The sequence below is a fragment of the Eucyclogobius newberryi genome, unplaced genomic scaffold (genome assembly GCF_026437365.1).
Source record: "Eucyclogobius newberryi isolate DKJ021-1_F unplaced genomic scaffold, fEucNew1.0.hap1 SCAF_1, whole genome shotgun sequence".
Classification (NCBI taxonomy): Eukaryota; Metazoa; Chordata; class Actinopteri; order Gobiiformes; family Gobiidae; genus Eucyclogobius; species Eucyclogobius newberryi.
Genome location: NW_027315723.1, coordinates 9441148 through 9462741, shown reverse-complemented (window position 1 = coordinate 9462741; position 21594 = coordinate 9441148). Strand labels below are relative to the sequence as shown.

Sequence of the window (21594 nt, the reverse complement as noted above, 5' to 3'; positions counted from 1 at the left end):
AGATACATCCGATTGTAATTATTCTCTGCACACCAGGTGCATTTAGTCAACATCAAACAACTACACATAATATAAGAATAAAAGAGTAAAATATCAAATGAAAACGGTACAAAAACTACATCCCAATAAAATACGAGCATGTGATCTCTCCATGGACATGTGTGTTTTGAAATGTGATTAAAGGATTACATTGCAAATGGGTAGAATTTATGAGTTTTCGTCCTCATCATCATAGTATCTGTTCCTCTTGATCTGCTCCTCCACTGTCAAGCTGTCGTCATCGGCCCACAGAGAGAAGGGGTTGTCGTTTGTGACTGAGCTGTCATCTCGACCCCTCAAAGCCTGCTCTTTATCCGTGCTCCCTCTCAGATCCATCCCAAAGTCCAGAAGGTCATCCAGCGCTGACAGAGTAGGCTTCTCAGCGGCAGATTCACTGATGTCGGGCTTTGCATCAGATATCGCGCCAGAGCTACTTGTACTTAGGCCAGCAAAAATGTCCTCAAGGAAGCTGGGTGAACTAATCACTGGCTCTGTGGCTTCATTTTGGAAAGTGAACGCTCCCTTGTCTGTCTCTCCAAAGAAATCTGTGTGTGAAACGCAATCTGTGGCTTCTGAGTATTTGGCACTTGCTGGCACAAAGGCGTCATCCCTCTGTGCCAATTGCAGCACTTCAGTTGGCATCCATCTTGAATCTTCACAGTCGATGGTTTGGAAAAAATCAAAATCCTTGCTCATCATAAAGAGTGACTGTGTTTCATTAGTGTCACTTTTAGGAACACCTTCAAATATGTTTTCAAACTCTTCCATTATGAAACTATTATTGCTATTATTGGAATTAGCATTAGGTTGATTCTGATCTATTACTGTGACTTTGACAGCCTCACTATTACTTGTCCCGTCGCCCGCTGTGTCAGTCACCTCCTGCATCCTTTCTTTACCTGACTTGTCTCCTGTGTGTCCATTTACTTCCTCTGCACTTTTCACCTCTGTCTCATTCACTTTACTTTGTTCTTTCACTTCCACTCCAGGCACTACTTCAGAGTCCATTTGGGGACCCACTTGTGCCCCAGTCTGGCTGTGACTGTTTGACTCTAAAGTTTGCTGAGTGGTAGAATTACTCACTTGTTCCGATGCCACATTTGGAGCATCCCCGGCCTTTCCTTTCTCTACTACAGTGCTGCTGTCATTTTGTGCCAGTGTTTCTCTTGATGAGGATTGAACAGGTTGATTTGGAAGAGCGTATTCCTCTTTAGGGGGCCATGAAGGCTTAACCAGTTTTAACTCGTCCTCCACTGTGAATGATTTCTTTGGCTCGTCTGTCTGCGGCGGCCAAACCACAGAAATCTTAGCAGCTGGTTTTCTGTTTTCATCCACTGCTTCCACACCATTCTCCTGGCTGACTACAATAGTGGAGGGTTTGCTTGAGTATTTTGAATCCACATTTTTCCTTTGTGTTGATGGAGATTTAACTCTGGATATCTCCACTGAATTTTGCTGGTTCTTATTATTCCATAATTCTTTATGTGGTTTCTGTCCAAATCCTTCGTCATAATTTCCCTTGGACTTGAACAGTTGCTTGTAGTGCGGCTTGCAGTACATTCGTCCATGGAGAGAGGCATAGTTACCAAGGCTATGAATAAAAAGAACAAGTTTGGAAAGAGAAAATATAAACATACATTGTGGATAAAAGCGTACTTACCTTAGAGTGCCTTTGCAGTGCTCACAGCGAAAGCAGCTCTTATGAAAGTTTTGTTTGTCTGCGATCAGCGATTCCATGGGGTACACTCTCTTCCGACATGCCCTGCACAGTTCGGACTCTGGAACTCGAATTTTCTACAAAAACAAACAAAATTACATTTACTATCTCTTAATATACAGAATGAAACATTTAGGAATGATATTGCTTTTGTTTTGAAATAGTCAACTAAAACATAGTCAACATACATTTTTAATAGCCGTAATAAAGCATGAACAACAACTTAATTCATAATGAACAAATAGTATATTAAGAATGATTACATTTTAGTAACTACTTAATTAATACCCCAACCTTAACACCTAAATTAAGTAGTTACTAAGCCCAAATCACTATCAATAAACTATTTGTTCATTATAAATTAAGTCTTTGTTCATGGTATTAAGGTGTAATTACTGTGAGTGGTAGCGTTTAGAATATTTTTCACACCAAGTCGATCATTAAAACAACCACACAGCACGAATGGTTTAATTAACGAGATTCAAATACTTCACTGTTAAAAATGGCTTTTGTTTGAAGATTAATTTATTTAATAATTAGTACTTAAGCAGTAGGGCAAACCGTAATCACTGCAATTAGCGCTACACTCATCATGCTCCCTTATTAGAGTGCAAATGTACCATTACAACTGAGACATTTCAAGCACCATTGTTATTTCACACACACACAAAAAAAATATGACACTCCATCTGAAATATTTTTGTTCAACACAGCAGCCTGTTCATAAACTGTAACCGTCAAACTCAAATGCAAAGTCACACTGGGCAAAAATAAAACATGTCACAAGTAAACACTGTTATTTCTTTTGCACACAGTGAGATGCAGTTCACTCCAAGCTTGTTTGGGTCCACATGCTCCAGGCAATTTACCCGTCACTACGGTCTCCTGCTGATGATGCGTCACAATCTGGGAACTCCTCTGCTCGGTGACACTGAAGTCTAGATTCTGGAACACTCCCTGACTCTGGGCCCACGACTGCTGGAAATTCCTCAGCAGCTCTTCTGTCGAGGCGTCCTGGGGCAATGCCGCTGCTTCCACATTGCCTCTCAACACATCGGCATAAGACGGTGGGTTCCCGCGAGTTGCTGAGCTCTCGCAGTGCATCTCCGTGGCACCTATCGTCTCCCTCATCATGTTTCCAAAGTCATCAATGCTGCAGAATTGCTCAGTGACAGATGTGGCGGCGGACTGGCCCACTGGCTCAGTTTCACGCCTCTCAATCTGCTCCCGGAGTTCTCTCGCTGCCTGTGAAGTGTGTTCTCCGGTTTCGAACACATCCTTTATTGCTTTAACATTCAAAGTAGGGATTTCCTCTGTTTTAGGTGTATGTGCATCAGTTTCTACTTCATCTGGATCACTCGCAAGTCTTTCTGCAATCACTATGGGGTCCTTCCTGGTGTACCTTTTCAGCTTTGGAGATTCAAATCGGTTCACAAGTTTAGACATATCAACTTTGGGTAGATCCTCTTTAAAAATTTCAATAGGCACAGGTACGCCACTCTCCTCTGTATCGGGTCCGAGGCGTTCAGGGATATCTATAGGATCCTTTCTGAGGTATGTCCTACTTCCTTCTGCCTTCTGTGCGTCCTCAAAAAAACTTTTCTTATCTCTGACAGTCATCATAGAGTCCACCATTTCTGTCGTGTCCACTAGTCCGTGCTCACTCCTTGTGGGGGTGTCCCTGTCACTGCATGAGGAGGAGCGCTCCCTTTCAGCCATAATACAGTCTGGTACAGGCATTGGAGGTGGAGGTGTGATTTCACGGGACAGCTTGGAGGTGGTGTCTCTAAGTCTCATGAGTTTCTCAGAGCGGCTCAAGGTGGGAGAAGGAGAAGCTCTGGCGAACGTGGGTGTGTAGGACTTACGTGGTGGGGGCGGGGGTGTCCCTACAGATTTGTATGGAGGAGGAGATGGGGTCACTCTGAGGGGGGAGTCTGTTCGTCTTGATTCAATACTGATGAAAGTTGGGGACGGTGTGCGGATGCTGGCCAAAGGAGAGGACACTGTATGTTCAGGCTTAACCACCTGAGTCACCTCCTGATGCCCTTTTGTTTCGTGAATAACTTTTTTTTCTTGACTTACTTTCTTCTCACTTTTTGCTGAGCCAATGCTGATTTTGGATATCTTAGCACCGCTGAAACTTTTGTCTGGTTTTGGAGGCACTGGAGGCGAAGCAGGTGGGGCCTCTTTTTCTTGATTTTCCACTTCAACAGTTATATTTTCCTCAATAAATGTGAGCTTAGCTTTAACGATAGTCTTTGTATAAACCACCATCTCCCTGAGCTTCTTTTTATTTTGATGTTTGGCGATTTCTCCTAAGTTTCTTTTCTCATCTGAGCTCACCAACCAGTCAGGCAGTTGGCTTATAATCAGCGTGACAGAGTTGGAGTCGATTCTGCTCGGCGAGCCCTCAAGTTCTTTTATTTGAACTAGCAGCTTTTGCATTACATTACATTTCTCTGAATCTGTCATTTTTACAGACTGTGTTTCAACTTTCTGGGTTGTTTTCTCTGTCCCTTTCATCAGAACATCCCTGCTCTCTCCTCTTGGCTTAGCTGCTTTAATCTGCATTTTATTTGCCTCAGCTCCTTGCCCCTTTATTTGTTGTTTTTGCGTTTGAACAGCCTCTTGCCTCTGCACTACTTCCTCTGTCACTACCACCTCCTCGCGTCTTTCAATGTGGTCGGCCTTCATGCTCTGCTGACTGTGGGAGACAGCGGCTGTGTGGCTCTGGCCTTGATGGCTCGTTGCTATCTTAGCCACCTTGGGCATTAAAACAGTAACCGATGGCGACAACCTTATCTCACTCTCATTCTTGTGAATCTCTTTCTTTTTCTTCACTTGAACCTCCACCTCTACTTTATTTGAAGGCTGGGTCGCCTTATCATTCTTCTCCTTTAGTGTGACTTCCATTTTACTCATTTCATTTTTGGCTGAGCTCAGTTGGTTGCTTTCGCGAATCATCTCTGTCTCACTTTTGTGTATGATGTGACTTTTTTCTTGTTGCATTTCACTTTTAATTGACTCCTTTTGTGCCACGCTGCCAAATGTCTCCTCTTTTTTCTCTGCCGGCATCTTAAACGTTTTCACCTTGAAACTTGGAGTTACCTTTGGGATTTTAGTGGGTTGAGAAGGAGTCATTTTTGCCTCTTGTGTCACAGGCGCATTCATATTCTTTACATTTTCAGCTTTCAATGTGACCGCAGCCTGGCTTTGAAGATTTACATTTTCCTGGACAGCGCTCTGTGTGGCAGAGATAGACTTGGAGCTGGATTTCTTAATAAATTGCTGCTGCGTGACCGAAGACACCGAAGACGCATTAGAACATGACTTGACTTCTGTATGGCAGCTTTCACTATGGGATGCTGAGGCTGAAACTGTTGGAGTTTTGGATAAGGGAGGGGTAGGGCTCTTTTTAATTATGGCATCGGGTGAAACTTGTATTTTTTCAGATGAGAGCTTCTTATCTAAGGACAGATTCTGAGATGCGAGTTTCTTATTTATGACTGAAATGGAGGGTTTACTCAGAGGAACATTTGAAGGACTTTTCTTAACACCTTTTTCTTGGGTGGATGCGTCCTCTGTAGAAGTGACCTTGGTCCCTTCTTTCTTTGTTGTTACTTGTGTTACAGCCTCCTCTGTGTTCTGAGACGTAGTTACCTCAGCACTTTTCACGGAAGAAAATGATTGTGTAATTATTGGGGGTGAAGTGGGTGTTGTTACTCTACTCTTATCTATTTCCTCTTTGTCAATCCTCTGCTGGCGGTAACGCTCCTCCGCTAGCATGAGAGGGGTTTTAAATTTGCGAGCATAGGGTTTTGGCTTGGGTAGCTCTGGGGAGGGCTCAGGGGCTGGAGGCAACTTAAATGGAGGAAGAAAGACTTTTTTAGGCGGCTGTGGGCTTTCTTTTGGCATTTGCTTTGGGATGCATGCTGGTATTTTGGTTGTTGACACGCTTGTTGATTCAGACTGCAACTCTTTTATTGCTTCAATCTGCTGTTTAGTTACAATATTCTTTACTTCCTGAACGATTGCTTCTTCTTTACGCTCAACTGATATTTCTTGATGTAGAGGCAGCTGCGACGGAGGAGGGAGAGGGGGAGCGATTTCTTGTTTCTTCTTCCATCTTGGTTTAACCTGTACAGGCTTTGGTGCTTCTGCCGGTTTGGGAACTTTAAATAGGGGTTTGCCAGTGGGTTTTCCAAACTTGGCTATGGGAGGTTGGGGTATTGCATTGAGCTCCTGCTGTGACGGAGGAGGAGGAAGAAAGTCAGGCCCAGAGACAGCAGACGCAGGGGGTGGTGGGGGCGGAGGAGGGAAGAATTCAGGCTCGGACTTGATACATTCGACTGGCAGAGGTGGAGGAGGGGGTGGTGGTAGATCACTGTCCCGCCTCATCATACCAGGCATAGATGTGGGTGAAACGGGGCTCTCCAATACAGGTGAGGGCGGTGGCGGTAGGGACAGCTCTGACTCTGAAGGAGGGGGAGGAGACGCAGGCGAAGGGGGAAGGTGTATATCCGGTTTTGGGTTTTTGATAAGATTTTTCCCTTTCGCAACGGGGTTACGGAAATCCCTTTTCATATTTTTGATGTTCTTTTCTTGCTTTTGTTCGAGAGCCTTCTCTTCTGTTTGCTTTTGCGATGTCGCTGACATTTGCACAGTCACATTCTGCTTGTGTGAGACTTCGCTCTTCTGCATGACTGAAGTTTGCACCTGTGTGATTGTCTTTGTAGAAATGGTTGTCTGTGATACATTGCTCTCTTCTTTCATCAAATTCACATCAGTGGCTTTAATCTCTGTTTGATCTTTATTAGCCATTTGTTTATTCTTTATCATAATGGGCTTGGGGGCCTGTGATTTCTGCGGGGGCACTGCTTTCTGTTTTTGCTCTTTTATGTTGCTCCTCTGAGAGGCCTTGTGAATGCTGTCTGTTTGGGCTGCTGATGCTGCGGAGTGCTCTTCTTGGGTTATTACCTCTGTTTTCACCAATTTGCTTTCCTTGTGCTTGTGTACGTGCTTCTGTGACTCAGTGCTCTGTGAGAGGTTTTTCACAGCAGGCGCCACATTGACTGCTGCTCCACTCTCACTCTTAGCTTCATGCTCCGGCTGCTTTGCACTTGATGGATTTTTTACGCTCCCTTTTGTTTTCTTTGGGTACATTCGTTTTACTTTGGTATATTGCTTCCTTTCCATGAGAGATTTAATTACCCCTTGAACGTCCCCTTTCAGTACCTCCTCCTTTTCAACCTGTGATGCTTCTTGTCCTTCATAGAGTGACTTTATAGAGGTTTTCACATCCCCCTCAATGCTCCCTCTGCGCTGCATTTTTGGACTGGTCGATGGGTCTAGCAGCAGCTGTATCGTGCCCCTAACATCCCCTTGTTCGCTCACTTGGTGCTGATACATTTTCTTTTCGCTTGTGGCCTCATGCAGACTTTGCATGGCAGTATGGATGTCTCCTTTTACAATCTCCGCTTTTTCCACATCTCTCACCACTTGAGTTGCCTCCTCCAGGGATCGCAGAGTTCCTTTAATGTCCCCTGCCACTAAGTCATCAACTATTGCTTCTGTTTTAACGGCAGACGATTTTTCCAGTGACTCCAGAGCGCTTTTAATATCTCCCCTGACAATTTCCGGCTTTTCCAATTCCTTGGCTTGACGCTGGGCATCCTCTAAAGATCTCAGCGTGGTGGGGATGTCTCCTTTGACCACCTCCTCCTTCTCGATTACCACTCTCTGATTGATGGCCTGAGTTAAAGAATCCAAGGCTGCGTTGAGGTCGCCTTTAACAATGTCCCTTTTTTCCAGGTTTTTATAGCTAACAGCAGGCTCGGTCATAAAGACTTTAACAGTGCTGTGTACATCCCCAGGAACTATATCATGCTCCGCCACCGTACGGCCAATTTGTTGCTGATTTCTTCTAAGCAAGATTTTTGTCTCTTCAATGTCACCGCCAATTACACGCTCCTTTTCCACATTTTCCGCACTCTCATCCGAGTCACACTGCAATTGTTTCAAGTAATCCAGAGCTCCCGATTCAATGCACGTGGAGTAAAAACTAACATTTCCCCTCTCTGTGTCTAAAACTTTTGTCCTCTTCGAATCCTCCGCTCCAGAGTTTGAAAGTAAACGATGTAATGTTTTGCTAACATTACCTTGAACAATGTCTTCTTTCTCCATGCTAGCACTCTCTTCTTTGTTTAACAGAGAATAGATAGTCATCTTTATGTCTCCTTTCTCATCCTCTTGAATCAGAATGCCACGCTTGGACGAGCCTTCATTTTTGAGCAGGTTGTTTATAGCCTCTTGAATGTCACCGCGGATAATTTCCTCTTTCTCTACATTGATTCCCTTTTCCTGGGTGAATAGCTGTCTGACTGTGGTGTTGATGTTCCCCCGCTCCTCCTTGTCAATAGTTATAGCCCTTTCAGTGGTCTCCCTGCGGTTTAGGAGGTTCATCATTATATTGTTCAAGTCCCCATGAATAACCTCTTCCTTTTGAATTTCTGGTACATCCTGGTTGAGCAGTTTGTACTTTGCCATACGCACATCACCAATCTCATCAGCCTCAATCAAAATTCCTTGTGATTCGACCATTTTCTGACTATACAGCTCTTCGAGTGTTTCTTTGACACTTTTGCCCATGATTTCTTTCTTTTCCACACTACTTTCATTGAAGTCGTGGAAAGGGGTGGATTCAAATAGCCATGTTGTTGTCTTCACATCCGCCTGTGGAATCTCCTCCTTGGAAACAGCGGGGCCGGCGTAGTCACTCTCTTTGATTTTGTCGAGGGGCTCTTTCTCAAAGAGCCACACAGACTGTTTGACATCCCCTTTCATCACTTCCTCCTTTGTCACCCTCTCCATGTCGTGATATTCATTTCCATCTCCGCGGATCTCATCAATAGTGCGTGTTTCAAACATCCATGTAGCAGACCTGACATCCCCTTTTTGAATTTCGCTTACGCTAACGGTTCTGATGTACTTTTGAGAAATGTCTGTTTCAAAACGCTGTTTGTTTGTCTTAACGTCACCACCTTGGATGTCTGCGACTGTTTTTGAGTTTTCTTTTATTGCCTCTGTAATTTCATCAAGTGGCTGAGTTTCAAACCTCCATCTGGCAGAGCTAACGTCTCCTTTGTTGATGCCTTCTTCGGTCACCGCTTTTATAACATAAACCTCTTCTGAATCCCTAATTGAGTCGAGTGGCTTCGTCTCAAAAAGCCACCGGGCCCCCACCACATCTCCTCTCATTATTTCCTCCTTTGTGACTGTTGTTACTTCATGATAGTGGCCTTCTTTATCACAAATAGCATAAAGTGGTTGAGTTTCAAACAGCATTGTATAATTCTTCACATCTCCCTTCTCCGTCTCATTCCTCAAAATACTTGTAAGTTTAGATATTTCAGTTACTGTCGACTCCTCTTTTATCTGATCCAGAGAATATGTTTCAAAAATAAACCGGCTTTTGTCGACATCACCTCCCTGCACATCAATGACGGTGCGTGTTTCTCTCATTTCATCGACATCCTCACGAATAGCATCAATTGGCTGCGTCTCAAACTTCCGCGTGCAGTTAACCACATTTCCGCGCTGTATGTCCTCTGCCTGCATCGTCTTTAACTTTTGCATCGTTTCCTCCGAAGTAGAGCTCATAATGTCAGAAGAACGATTTTCAAAGACATACTTCATTCTAGAAACATCGCCGGATTGGATGTCAATTTTTGTGATTCTGCGGAAAGAGTCGGAGCCAGAGAGATTATCAAGATTTTCAGTTTCAAAGAGGAAGCGAGCTAAGCGGACATCCTTTCCCTGTATATCCTCTTGCTTCATGGTGCAGGTGGTTATTATGGTCTCTTCAGATTCTGTATGATCCCGGATATTATCAAGTGTCTGTGTTTCAAACAGCCAGGTGCATGTTTTGACGTCACCCTTTTGTACTTCCATGTCTGGCTCACTCTTTTCCACTTTTTCATACAACACATCCATCGGCTGAGTCTCAAAAAGCCACCTACAGGTTTTCACATCTCCTCTCTCAATATGTATTTCTTCTTTAGATTTATGCTCTTCATCTTCAAATTTCAGTGTATCCAGCGCTTGTGTCTCAAATAACCACTTAGCGGTTTTCACATCCCCAGACTGAATCTCCTCTTTTGAAATGCCTTTTATAATCTGAAATTTATCAATACTTTCATCAAATTCGTCAATAGGCCGTGTTTCAAACATCCATCTGCAGCTCCGCACATCTCCTTTCACAATCTCCTCACGCCTCACAGTTTTCACCTCATGGTAATGACCGGCGCTGTCCTGCATCGCATACATAGGAGTTGATTCAAAGAGCACTGTGTTGGATTTGACTGATCCACTTGTGACACCTTCAACTTGGATTCGTTGTGCACCTTCACATTTACTTAAATCCATAGTTTCAAACCTCTCTTTAAAGTTGCTCACATCTCCTTTATCGAGTGCCTCAATATTCACAGTCCGTGTGATTTCCTTTTTGTCCTCTCGTATACTTTCTAGGGGCTGACTTTCAAACACCCACCTTTGATGTCTCACATCACCTTTCTCTTCCTCAGAGGTTACCATTTTTTTCAGTTTCCCCACTTCTTGCAGTTCTTTGAGATTTTCCATGGGGACAGTTTCAAACAGATACTTTGCAGATTGAACATCTCCTCCAACAATCTCCTCAGACGGTAGAGGCCTCGCGTTGGTGTTATCTTTCAAAGTGTCCATAGGCTGCGTCTCAAACACCTCACGGTGTCTCCTCACATCAGCCCCAATTATTTCCTCCCTTTGTTTACTTGAAATCTCCCATTCATCATCCTTAATTGAATCCAGTGTTTTTGTTTCAAAAAGCCACCTCCCTTTGTTAACGCCCCCTTTGATCTTGTCTTCCATGGAAATACCACAGATAAGCTTAACCTTAGCTGGGTCCTTGTTGATCATATCAATTGGCTGCGTCTCAAACATCCAGCGAGAGGTTTTCACATCTCCCTTTTCTGTTTCTTCTCTGCGTATAGTAGTAATCTGCAGCATCTCCCCAGACTCTCCTCTAATCACACACATGGGAAGAGTTTCAAACATCCGAGTGGTGGTCTTAACGTCCCCTTTAATCTCTTCTAGCTCCGATTTAAGGTTTAGAAAGTGACTCTCCTCTATAGTTTCAGTTTTACCAAGACAGTCCAAATGCTGTGTTTCAAATAAATATCTTGCTGTCTTCACATCTCCTCCTGTTATATTTTTAGAGATCATACCATCTGTCTCAAACTCATTTTCTTGATAGATTTTATTCAGATAGTCAAGTGGCTGAGTCTCAAAAAGCCAGGTCGCAGTGCGTACGTCCCCTCTTGCAAGATCACTATTTTTCTCTGTTAGCTCATTTGATTCAGTTGTCTCATTCCCAAGAGAATCTATTGGTTGCGTTTCAAACATCCAAGCTGTTAATCTGACATCTTTACCAGCAATAATGTCCTGTTGAGCTACATTTATTTCATTCACATCCAGCGTGTCGTCTTTTATTGTATCTAGGGGTTGATTTTCAAACAACCAGCGTCTATTCTGCACTTCCCCCTTGAGAATTTCGTCCCACTCCACAGACTCTCGGTCTGGGCTAGAGCAGTCGCTGTTCTCCTCATATTCAAACTTATAACAGGCCTGCTGGACGTCCCCCACTATTTCTCCACTCTCCAAATGCTGCCTTTCTGCCTCGCTGAGCTGACTCGAAAAGTCAATTTCTAGGTTCTTGCGAACATCCGGGTTAATATGCTTGTAAAGCCGCTTTAGTTCAGCCATGCTCTTCTGTTTACAGTACTGCTCTTTATAAGCTTGATTTTGTGACGTTTGCTTGCTGGACTCTACAGAAACCTGGATAGGATTAGGAGGAGGGGGTGGGGGAAAACTGTCCTCTCCTTCAAATGTTGCAGATGAAGTTTTGACAGTGGAAGAGGACTCACAGCTCGTCTTTACGGTTGCTTCAGTAGACTGTTTAAAAGGGGCCCATTGAAACTGGGTTAAATCCACGTCAACCTGTAGTTTATGTAAAGAGTAAAGAAAGGAAAAGAGAAGAGAAGTGTAAAATGTGTCAGAAATACGAAAAGAAATATCACGTCTCTCACACGGCAGCCAAGTCTAACAAATAAACCACAATAGAATATAATTCCTCTTAACTAAGTATCCTTGCATTTGTGAAAAAGGTTAACACACAGCATTAAATTACAACAAATATAGCGGTGTAAATCACATAAGTTGAAATAGTTATAGTATTATACCCTTTGAGAGAGTCCTCAAGCCATTTGTTTAAATAATGGGTGACAAATTTATGAAATGGAATTTTATATTTATATATTTATTGCGTATAAACACCCTAGCACAGTCTTTTTAGATAAACACACCGTCTTAACCTTGATTTCCTTGGCTGGCGCTGCCTCCTCTATAGTTTTCTCATAGTGCTGCTTCAAAGCCTGCGTGGAAACCTGTGGTAGGTCCTCCCCTCCGACGAGCATAACTGAATTAGACACAAGAAGAAGGCTGTCTCATTAAATCATTCACATAAGAAGCTCCAGGAAATGAAGAGAGAAATAAATCATTCCATTAAAAACACGAGTAGTTTTCATTTCTCCAAACCATGCAGAGGTGATTGAACAATTTTCATTTTCAAATAGGTTTACCTTTGCCCTGATTATATTTGCTGGTCTGCACTACATACAAAATAATCCATCTTTTTATGACACATTTCTCATTTTGTGTCTGTAGGAAGCTTCATTATTACACTAGACATAAGCAGTGCTGTCATTTAACATGAGAATATTACGAGGATTACATGAGTTCAAATTACTTGAATTCAAGATATTAATCTTAATTTCAGAATTTTTGACTAGTTTAGATTTATTTACTTGATGGACATAGATTATTTCCCTTGTTTCAAAATGTGTCTGACTTGCTTCCATGCAGTATGAGAACAGAGATGTGTTGGTTACTCTGTTGACATGTGTTTTAAGATAAATTATCCTTCTAACCACTCAGAAGCTATATTCTGCATCACCAAAGCTATTAAATGTCATCAAGTAGAACTGGGTTCATGTCACTTCAAACGAGACTAGATATTACATTTTTATAGTGTTTCTCTACCTGTTTCATTGTAATGATTTCCGTAACCCGCAGCCACCCTTTCATCATGAATGACCTGCGAGAAATATATTATAAGTATAGCATAGCCTCAGCCTTTGAAAATGTACATCAACAACATGAAAACACTCCTCAGTCTTTCCATTTTGTTGCATCTTGAAGCCCACCTCTTGTTGATTGTGAAAAATGGTTGTGGCGGGCACAACTTCTCTGGCACTGCTTCTTACTGTCACCTCGGAGGAGCTTGACATTTCCTGCCAAAACAATAAACAATAATAATTAAGTCATTCAAAATCTTCCCCTCTGCAACATTCCTGACGCTCTGAGAGACAATCACAGGGGCTTTATCGCTACACGGCTAAACGCTGTAGAACCAACGGGAGGGTGAATATATTTTACAGTGTATTAAAAGCCTAATAAAACCAGTGTGGTACCTAACAAATGTTTTTCATTAAAAAGCTGCTTCCCAGGGAATGGCTTTATATTTTAGAGAAGGAAAGCAATGTATTATATCTACTGCTTACATTAAATATTGATGGTAGTGAATATCCGTACTCCTGAAACCACTTATGTCTAAAACAGTTCTCTGATGTTCAGCCACTTTTAGTCTCCCACACCTGTGAAGCAAACTCGAACAGAAAGCTCCAGGTCGTACAAAACCCTGACCAAAACCGAATCTGACATTTCCCCTTACAAACCACAATGTAATATTTATCATCCGCACAAGTCCAGGAGAGCTCCATGACTTTGCATTGCTCTCTGCCTGAATGAGCAGATGGGGAAGAATACATGGTCGAGCAAGAATGACCTCCCTTGGCTCAGATCCGGGCCCAGTGCAGACGACTAACATATTCTGGCATTTTGCTCACGCGCCGAATGACAGAGCCTTGACAAAGTTCAAGGTGCCCTCTTTGATTTGACCTATAAAGTCTCCGACACAGCAGCCAAGTCTATCCAATAAACCGCTACAGTGGAATATCAATTGTCCAGAGGTATCCTTGTATTTGTGCACAGAAAGGACGATACAGCACCAGAGTTTAACACAGCTACCATCTGCTATATGAACACATTCATAATTATTTATACCACAGTCAGTGAAAACTCCTAAGACTCTCATTCATGTGTTAAAACTACAAGGTTCCTTGTTATTCAGCACTAATCCTAAGCTGAAATTTGAGCACTATTTATTCATATACAGTATATATTGAAGAAGCATTAGACTTTTAAATAAATCCTTTAAATAAATTATATTAAAAAAACAGTTTTCATCAGTTAAAGCATAATTGCTGGTTATCAACATCACAACTTTCCATATTTGTGTGGCATTTAAATGAGATGGAGGCTTCCTCCCTGCATTTTGCCATAAAGAAGACATATTTTGTGCTTTTGTCTATATAGTTCTAATATACGATGCCCATAGATCATTATGTTGTATTTTGGACATCTTAAATTGCAATATTGATCGAAAACGACAAATAAGTCTGCTTACTTCCAGGCTGAAAACTGCTGCGCTGATTTGCTCCGGGCCCTTTACGCTACGTCGCCTTTTGAGAGCTGCGGGTCACGATAGCGAACAGACTAAAATTGCTACATGACGACACTGAATCCCACGTGTGTCACAGTGAACACCTGGACTGACGGAGCAATGGCGTTTTGACTGCAGGAGAATACAAATGACTCAAATATGCATGAATCACTCTAAATACAACTTCGAGTGGCTTAATGAGACGTGGGAACAATTTTGAAGATTGAATGATTGTGCTGTTGTTGTTGTTGTTGTTGTTGTTGTTGTTGTTGTTGTTGTTGTTGTTGTTGTTGTTGTTGTTGTTGTTGTTGTTGTTGTTGTTGTGGTGGTGCTGATTCTTGGTCAGGTCTCAGCTGACCTACTTTGTAAAACGTTGAATTAATAAATAAATTGAAGTCACATGAAAAAATATATGACACATAATACAAAATGTGACAATTATTTAGAAACTTATGTGCCTTCATGGGATGCCCTTTTCTTTATTTTTTTGTATTTTATTATTATTATTTTTATTTTTGTCATCAAAAATGTATTTTGAAAATGATCTTAAGTGTTTTCCCTGCCATTGTATTTATTTATTTGTCTTGTGTTTTTTTTTTTTCTTTTGTTCTTTCATTTCCTTTTCTTTCATTTTGAAAAAAATAAAAGGCACTACAACTGATCATATTCAACATATGACAAGAATTCTGGCTCCCACTCCACTATCTGAGTGAGAGAGTAATTTGCAAATTATTTGAAGACAAACAATTGAGTGAGTTGTAATAATCACATTATTTAAATATTTCTGAGGTTATCAGTCATGAAAACACTCAATGACTCATTCATGTCTTTCTTTCTAACTAACCTGGACCGATCTCTGCTGGTACTGCACGTGGCTGACCGTGGACTGGGTGGAGGATGTAAACTCCTGGCTCTCAAACTGTCTCTTTACACTGGCGAGGCCTCCAGGCAACGAGCAGGTCTCTGTCTCATCCATCACCTGATTCCAAACACAGCAGGGACACAAATCAGTGCAATTCAACCTTGCTATATAAGAATGTGTAATTTGACCATCAGTTTTCAGGGTATCCTAGACATGACAATCTATTACAAAGGTTGGGCAAAGTCATTTTTCGTAATGCCCTCTAGATGGCATAATAACTCCCTTTGAGGGGGTTAAAGGCAGTTTAAAGTTCTATGGACACTAACTAAACAGAAAGCACTTTATTAAATTAATAAACTGTGCTTGTTTGTTTTTTTATCCTGATAAAATGGGCACTCTGCCAGCATGGATCCTCTCAACAGCCTCCTACCCACTGCCTCTAAAACATCAATAACACATTTTCACAATTTGATTTAATGGTAGAAAAGGCTTTTTAGTAGGATGTTTGTTTTTATTGAGTGGTTATGGAGGGGTGGTGGTGGGGTGGTGGTGGGTGGGGGGGTGTTTCCAAGTACAAAGAAGAACTGAAGAAGAGTGAAGGACTGTGTAAATCCAATTTGTATGGAAAACATACGGGTTGCTTTATGGAATCTGGATGGGAATGCAAAATTACTATTTGATACAATATGCTCCTTTTGGGATTGTCAATTACTTACTAATAAAACATTTATAAGAGGGCTTCTGCATATAGCTTCTGGGAATCTGCAATATATATGAGTGTTTCTATCAGCAGTGTATGTGAGTAGAGGGAAAGAACACCAGCTAGAGTCACCTTTTCTTTCTAATGCAAATGAAGGCGATATCGCAATTTGCAAGTTGAGGCAGTGGATTTAGGTCAATGACATTTAGCGGCTCATCATAATCTCTTCAATATTTTAAACCCTCTGTAAAACAACTCTAGATATAAGTCATCATGTTTTATTCACAGGCCTATACTCTCGAAGCAGGTTAGTACGGACTACTTTATTTGTGAGCATGGGGATATTTTTAAACATTTAGAGTGGTGACATGCAGACAACAGCTGAATGTAGAGGGGAAAGGAAATTCTCAATCCCATGACAGTCCAGTGACTAGTGGTGAGTTTCTGCGTTCCTGCCCACAGCACAGATCCAGCTTGTCGGGCCAACATGTCAAGATCAGCTGAGGAAGCAACCTCAAGCAATTACTCTGGAAGTCTCAAGGCCAATGGTTGGAAACAATGCATTCAGAGGGACAGGGGGGATAATGTTTGGATTCTTGGAGGATAAAATCATATACATTATCTTTTGTTTTCTATGTATAAAATAGTGGTGTACAAGGGGGTATAAGACGCTTTTTTGCGGAACATTTTAGCAGATTATTGGTGAATTGCAAAAATCTGATTGTTATTAACAAAATACAGTCAAAATTTACATTAATTTGGGTCAATATCGTCTGCCCTGCAAGTGATTTGAATCTATGCCAAGTTATGCTCGAAAACAACAAAGTTCAATCATTGGCACTTGCTAGAGTTTTAATTTGAATTGAGTGTGCTCATTGTAATGGCTGTGCCTGACTTAGTGCGCACTCAGAGGAAGTATTGGGTTTGGAAGGTTGCTGATGTTTTATTGCTCCTATAAGAATCTAACAACTGCTGTTAAACAAATACGAAAATAAAGTGAAAGACTAGCTCTTGGGGCATCGCTTAATATATATTTGCTAAGCTTCCGTGTAACTTGACTCTTTAATTTATAATAAATCAAAGTACCGGTAAACCAATGCTATCTTGTGAGTGTTTTTAGAATAGATGCTAGCAGCACTGTTTCACATAACATTTTAAGATTTTCACATTGAATTATACACCTGGACTGGTCAATTAACCAACATTTAAAGTTTGTTTTTACTCCTGAGATTAGATTTTTGCCTCTTTTACAACAATCAACTAGGTCCCAGTGGAGGGTTGTTATAGAAATACACTGGTCACAACTTATTGCAGACATCTAGGTTCATAAATACTAGATGTGTTTGCTGTCTGTTCATGCACTCTCATCTTACAGCAGAAGTGGGTTCCTTCTTGGATAAAGCAGCTTGATACATGGCCATGCGCTCTTTCACTGACACGCTCTCGGCCTCAGAATCTTCTGCGCTTCCGGATCTGTTCTCCTGACTCAGCCCGACCTCCGAACGTCCTGCACTGGATCTACCGCCGCCTGCAGCTGCAATCACAACACAAAATATAATAGTATTCACACGTCTTTGGGAAATGTTGGCTTTATTTTTTATTATGAGGAAGTGAGATCAACTGTCTGCTGCTTAGGCAAAATAATAACAAAGAAACGTCTTTTTCTCCTTGAAGAAGCCATAGCTTTACCTGGATGTTCCACAGTATGGCACGAACTATCTCAAAGTTACAGCACAGGTCAGGTCCGTGGAGAGGTGATCCCGCTCACCGCAATAATGCATTAGTAATGGAGTTTAATAGCATCCTGTGGTGTGGACCATTCCAGGCAAAGCAAGTCAATGTTTCAAGAGTCAAGTAAATAGTCTCGTTCACTCATTTGGCCCGTCGTGTTTAGACTTTGACTGCAAACCGGATTAGCCGTTCTGTTAGCAGAAAATATAGCAGGAACAAGCAGCAGATTTACAAATGACTAAATCAAAACAAAATGGAACATGGCCAGACAACACCTTGTGCCGCTTGGTGGATAAAAGCATCATGAGTTGAATCTGCCTCTCACAATTTGCTTCATGTCCTTTCCCCCAGTCTCAAAGTCACAAAGATTTATTTTAAAAACTGACTTTGGCCTATGCCAGTTAAATTTGATGCAAGAAATTGAACATGATGGTCCGTGGGTGTGGAATATGTTTCTAGCCAAATTTGAATACCAGAAAAAGTGTCTTGTTGGATGATGTTAATATTTATGCCAGTTATAATTTACAATGTTTCAATGTTTTACTGATCGTTCCGTAAATTCAGCCATCTAATTAGTAAACCCTATTTAGTCTTCATTAAACATGTCAGCACCATATTTGAAATTGTCCTCAGACGACTCCAATCAGAGTCAGTAACAAATGTCGACATTAAACTAAAGCGTAGTCGTCATCAATCAGAAACACCTCTTTATGTGTCCTCATATCGCTAAGCACATCCCGGTGGATCGCCAATTAGAGGAGATCATTGATTCTACATTTGACTTTTCTGTGCAACAAAGCATCATTAGGTGAAGGGAGAAGGCGCAGCGCACACCCACTCTGGACCTTAAAGCTCTTGGCTGGTCCTCTCTCTCCTCAGGCAATGACACTGAAGGATGGAAAGATCTTTAGCGCAAATAATTTCCACTGGTTCCTCCCCTTCTGGCATTTGGAAATCCAGCTCTTTGTACATAGCTTTACATGTGCACGCTCGTATAACGTTTGTGTGGATTAAAGCAGGGGTCATTATGTGATTGATGGGATTTGAAAAGCTTGCATCTTACTGCCCTTTGGTGTTAAATGCATGTGGGGATTGCGTGGGATTAAAGTCTGCATAGAAATTCCATACCACTGTGTACACTACAGCATAAATAGCCAGTTATCTATGTGAGCCATACTGTATTGTAAAGATGGGCAATTTTTCATCAACAAGTAAATATTTCTATTGTTGTTTTGAGGGATAGTCAGTATTAGGGAACTAAGTACTAAAATATATAATACAATATCGTCCTACCCTTATTCATACATTCCTTGATTTATGTTTCTACGGAATATCTAATCAATCAACAGAGGCAAGTGAGGTTGTACATATATGAGTTTTGGAAAGCTAAAGAATGTGATTCCGAATGCCATGTGACAGCAGCATGTCCTACTCATCGTCTGCTTTTAACTTTGAAATGTAGTCGCTGCCAGGAAGAGAAATACACCTCATCCAAAAATACATCAGGTTTTTTGCCCAGTGCGAGCTATAAATATGGGTCAGAAATCTTACACCTGAGGCTCGACGGAGTAACCTCGCACCAGGCAGCGCGATGACAGAAACACAAGGATAATGTGCTCATTTATCACCGCAGATAAACCTCGCGTCATGGACTGGAGACGTGTGACGACCCCACTGGATATCGAGGGCTTCTGACAAACTATGCAAACCATGTATGCAAAGCTCTCATAGCACAGAGGTGAGGTAACCACAGAAGAGCACACAAGAGAGAGAAAATAAACCAACCTATTTTAAACTGACTGTCTGCAGAGTCATGTTCCCCTCTGAAACGCTATGATTTACATAAGTGGAAGTGAAAAAGTTCAACGACGCCTCATTAGAAAACGCTTTTTAAAAGGTTAGCGCATCCTTTTTATGCTAACCCAAGTGTTTAATTAGCATTCTCATTAGTTAAGAAAGCTGAAATAAATGAAGCCCAAGTGTCTGTTTACTAAAAAAGGTTTTACAGCTACTGATTGAAAGTTATTTAGCATTTAATGGAGCAGAGCGCCTTTGGCTTCCAACACATCTAAGCAACACTGGAAGGTAGCAGACGGTAAGGGGGTGAGACAGGGTAAGTCATGGGGGAGTCCACACTGCTACTGGGGCTATATTAAGCAAAGACCAGGCCCTGACCTCCTGTCTGGGCCTCAACCGGACCAATGCCTCCAAGGGAGATCTTGCTGTGCCGTTTGGTTACCAGCTGTTTTTGTGGTAACCAAAGGACTGTGTTGAGAAGAGGAAACAACAAGCAAGTAATTTAACTGTGAGGAAAAGTCTGTGTAGCTGCTGTATCAGGATGTCCCTTAATCACAAAGGTGTCAGTGTCTTTCCTCACTGCGGGAACCTTAAACAACCCAATTTTGTGTTTGGTACTTATAGGCCAGAGCTGCAGCAGGTTTGACATGAGAAGCAAAACCAGCTACACTAATTGAAATGTCAGCCGTGGAGGCCAATTTCAAAGCCAAACAGACACAATAATTGAGCTGTCAAATGTTTCGAAATAACTTCACCAGCATACATGGAGAATATATTGGCCTTGAGTGCTTCCTTACGCTAGCATAAGCACTTTGTCTGAAATTTGCAATGCAGTCAGATTATTCCAGATCAGATGGCTGTTGGTTATGACTAGTGGAAGGAAACAGGAAGAACGATGCATGTTTTATGATCCGGTCCAAATCCTAATGGAATTACCAAAACGCACCATGGTCTCACATCTCCCCTTTAATAATCATCTCATGTTTCAGCGTACAATACAAAGCCATCGTCTTCCACTTATTTCTGATTTTGCAGCCAAGATTTCGCCAGTTTTCTCTGTCGGGGGAACACCAAATTCATTATCTTTTGAAATGTTTCTAATCTCCTTTCACTTGTGCTTAGTGAAAAATCACATTTGAACAATTTCTATGACAATAGGAGCGTAACAAAGCGTAACAAAGTCAACCTTGACATGCTGATAATCTACAGCTGTATCTTACCTGCTAAATTATGTGGGCTGCCCTTCGAGTCAAAATACAATAGATCCCAGACAAAACAGCAAGGCCTTGAAGTTGTAACTCAGAGAGGTACAGCGAGGCTTGGAGACCAGCTCCAGCAGTGCGCTCCACAGTGAACTGAGGCCAAGGCATCCAATGACAGCTGATTTTATTTTAGAAACCCCCTTCGTAAAAAAAAAAACAGGATGCACTTGGGCAGAGGGGAGCTGGATTGGGTTGGACTATTTTCGTAGCATGTATCAAGGTACCAAACATGCCCATAACCTTATGACAGTGTGGACTAAATGACTCAGACGCCACATACTGTGAAGCACACACTGATATAGCTTCTGACGCTGAGACGCTTGGTATAAGTGCTGTTACGATTGTAAATACCATTCGCTTCCATTACTCACATTACACACACATTCTAACAACACAATAGCTTGTTATTCATTAAGAGAGTCACAATAATGTCAAGGGAATCAATGGTTGTCACAAAGTAGTATTTAAAATGCCCGTGTTATCCACTGCCACATAAAATGACTTAATTTGCTGCTTTACTTCTAACTCTTTAACAAACCACTGCATTTTATTTCCCAAACCATCGACAATATGTATCTTAAATCCTGAACTTTACTGCATTAAATTATGCATACAACAGTCTTTTCAAATAATGTTAATGAATAGATTTGTATTTTCCTTTCCAAACACTGTGATCAATAACCCCTCAGAGATCACAAGCCTGTCTGTAAGAATGGACCTACTTTATAGCACCTATTGATTGTTGGTAATATAGTGTTTTTGCTTTTGACGCCTGGGGAAATGTTAAAGGTCTTCATGTAAACTAGTGACCCTTGCTTATAGCTTGTCTTT

At 41.6% G+C, this 21594-nt stretch overlaps 1 protein-coding gene across 1 annotated transcript; it reads right to left on the bottom strand.

Annotated features, from left to right (window-relative positions):
* Nucleotides 1-1429: 1429 nt before the first annotated feature.
* On the bottom strand, nucleotides 1430-20912 carry xirp2a (xin actin binding repeat containing 2a). Its single transcript, XM_072460902.1, has 9 exons — nucleotides 20722-20912; nucleotides 17347-17507; nucleotides 15256-15390; nucleotides 13054-13140; nucleotides 12890-12944; nucleotides 12163-12266; nucleotides 2626-11788; nucleotides 1700-1833; nucleotides 1430-1630 (listed from the first exon to the last, which is right to left on the bottom strand). Exons 2-8 carry the CDS (start codon nucleotides 17392-17394, stop codon nucleotides 1739-1741), a joined length of 9687 nt encoding a protein of 3228 aa, XP_072317003.1. The 5' UTR covers nucleotides 17395-17507; nucleotides 20722-20912; the 3' UTR covers nucleotides 1430-1630; nucleotides 1700-1738.
* Nucleotides 20913-21594: the final 682 nt, after the last annotated feature.

Bases quoted from the DNA above. Each gene is read 5' to 3' on its own strand.
- xirp2a (XM_072460902.1), bottom strand. From the start codon at position 17,394: ATGGCCATGTATCAAGCTGCTTTATCCAAGAAGGAACCCACTTCTGCT. The intron at 15,391-17,346 runs GTAAGATGAGAG...GTTTGGAATCAG, and splicing joins AGAAGGAACCCACTTCTGCT to GTGATGGATGAGACAGAGAC. The intron at 13,141-15,255 runs GTTAGTTAGAAA...TTGTTTTGGCAG, and splicing joins ACCAGCAGAGATCGGTCCAG to GAAATGTCAAGCTCCTCCGA.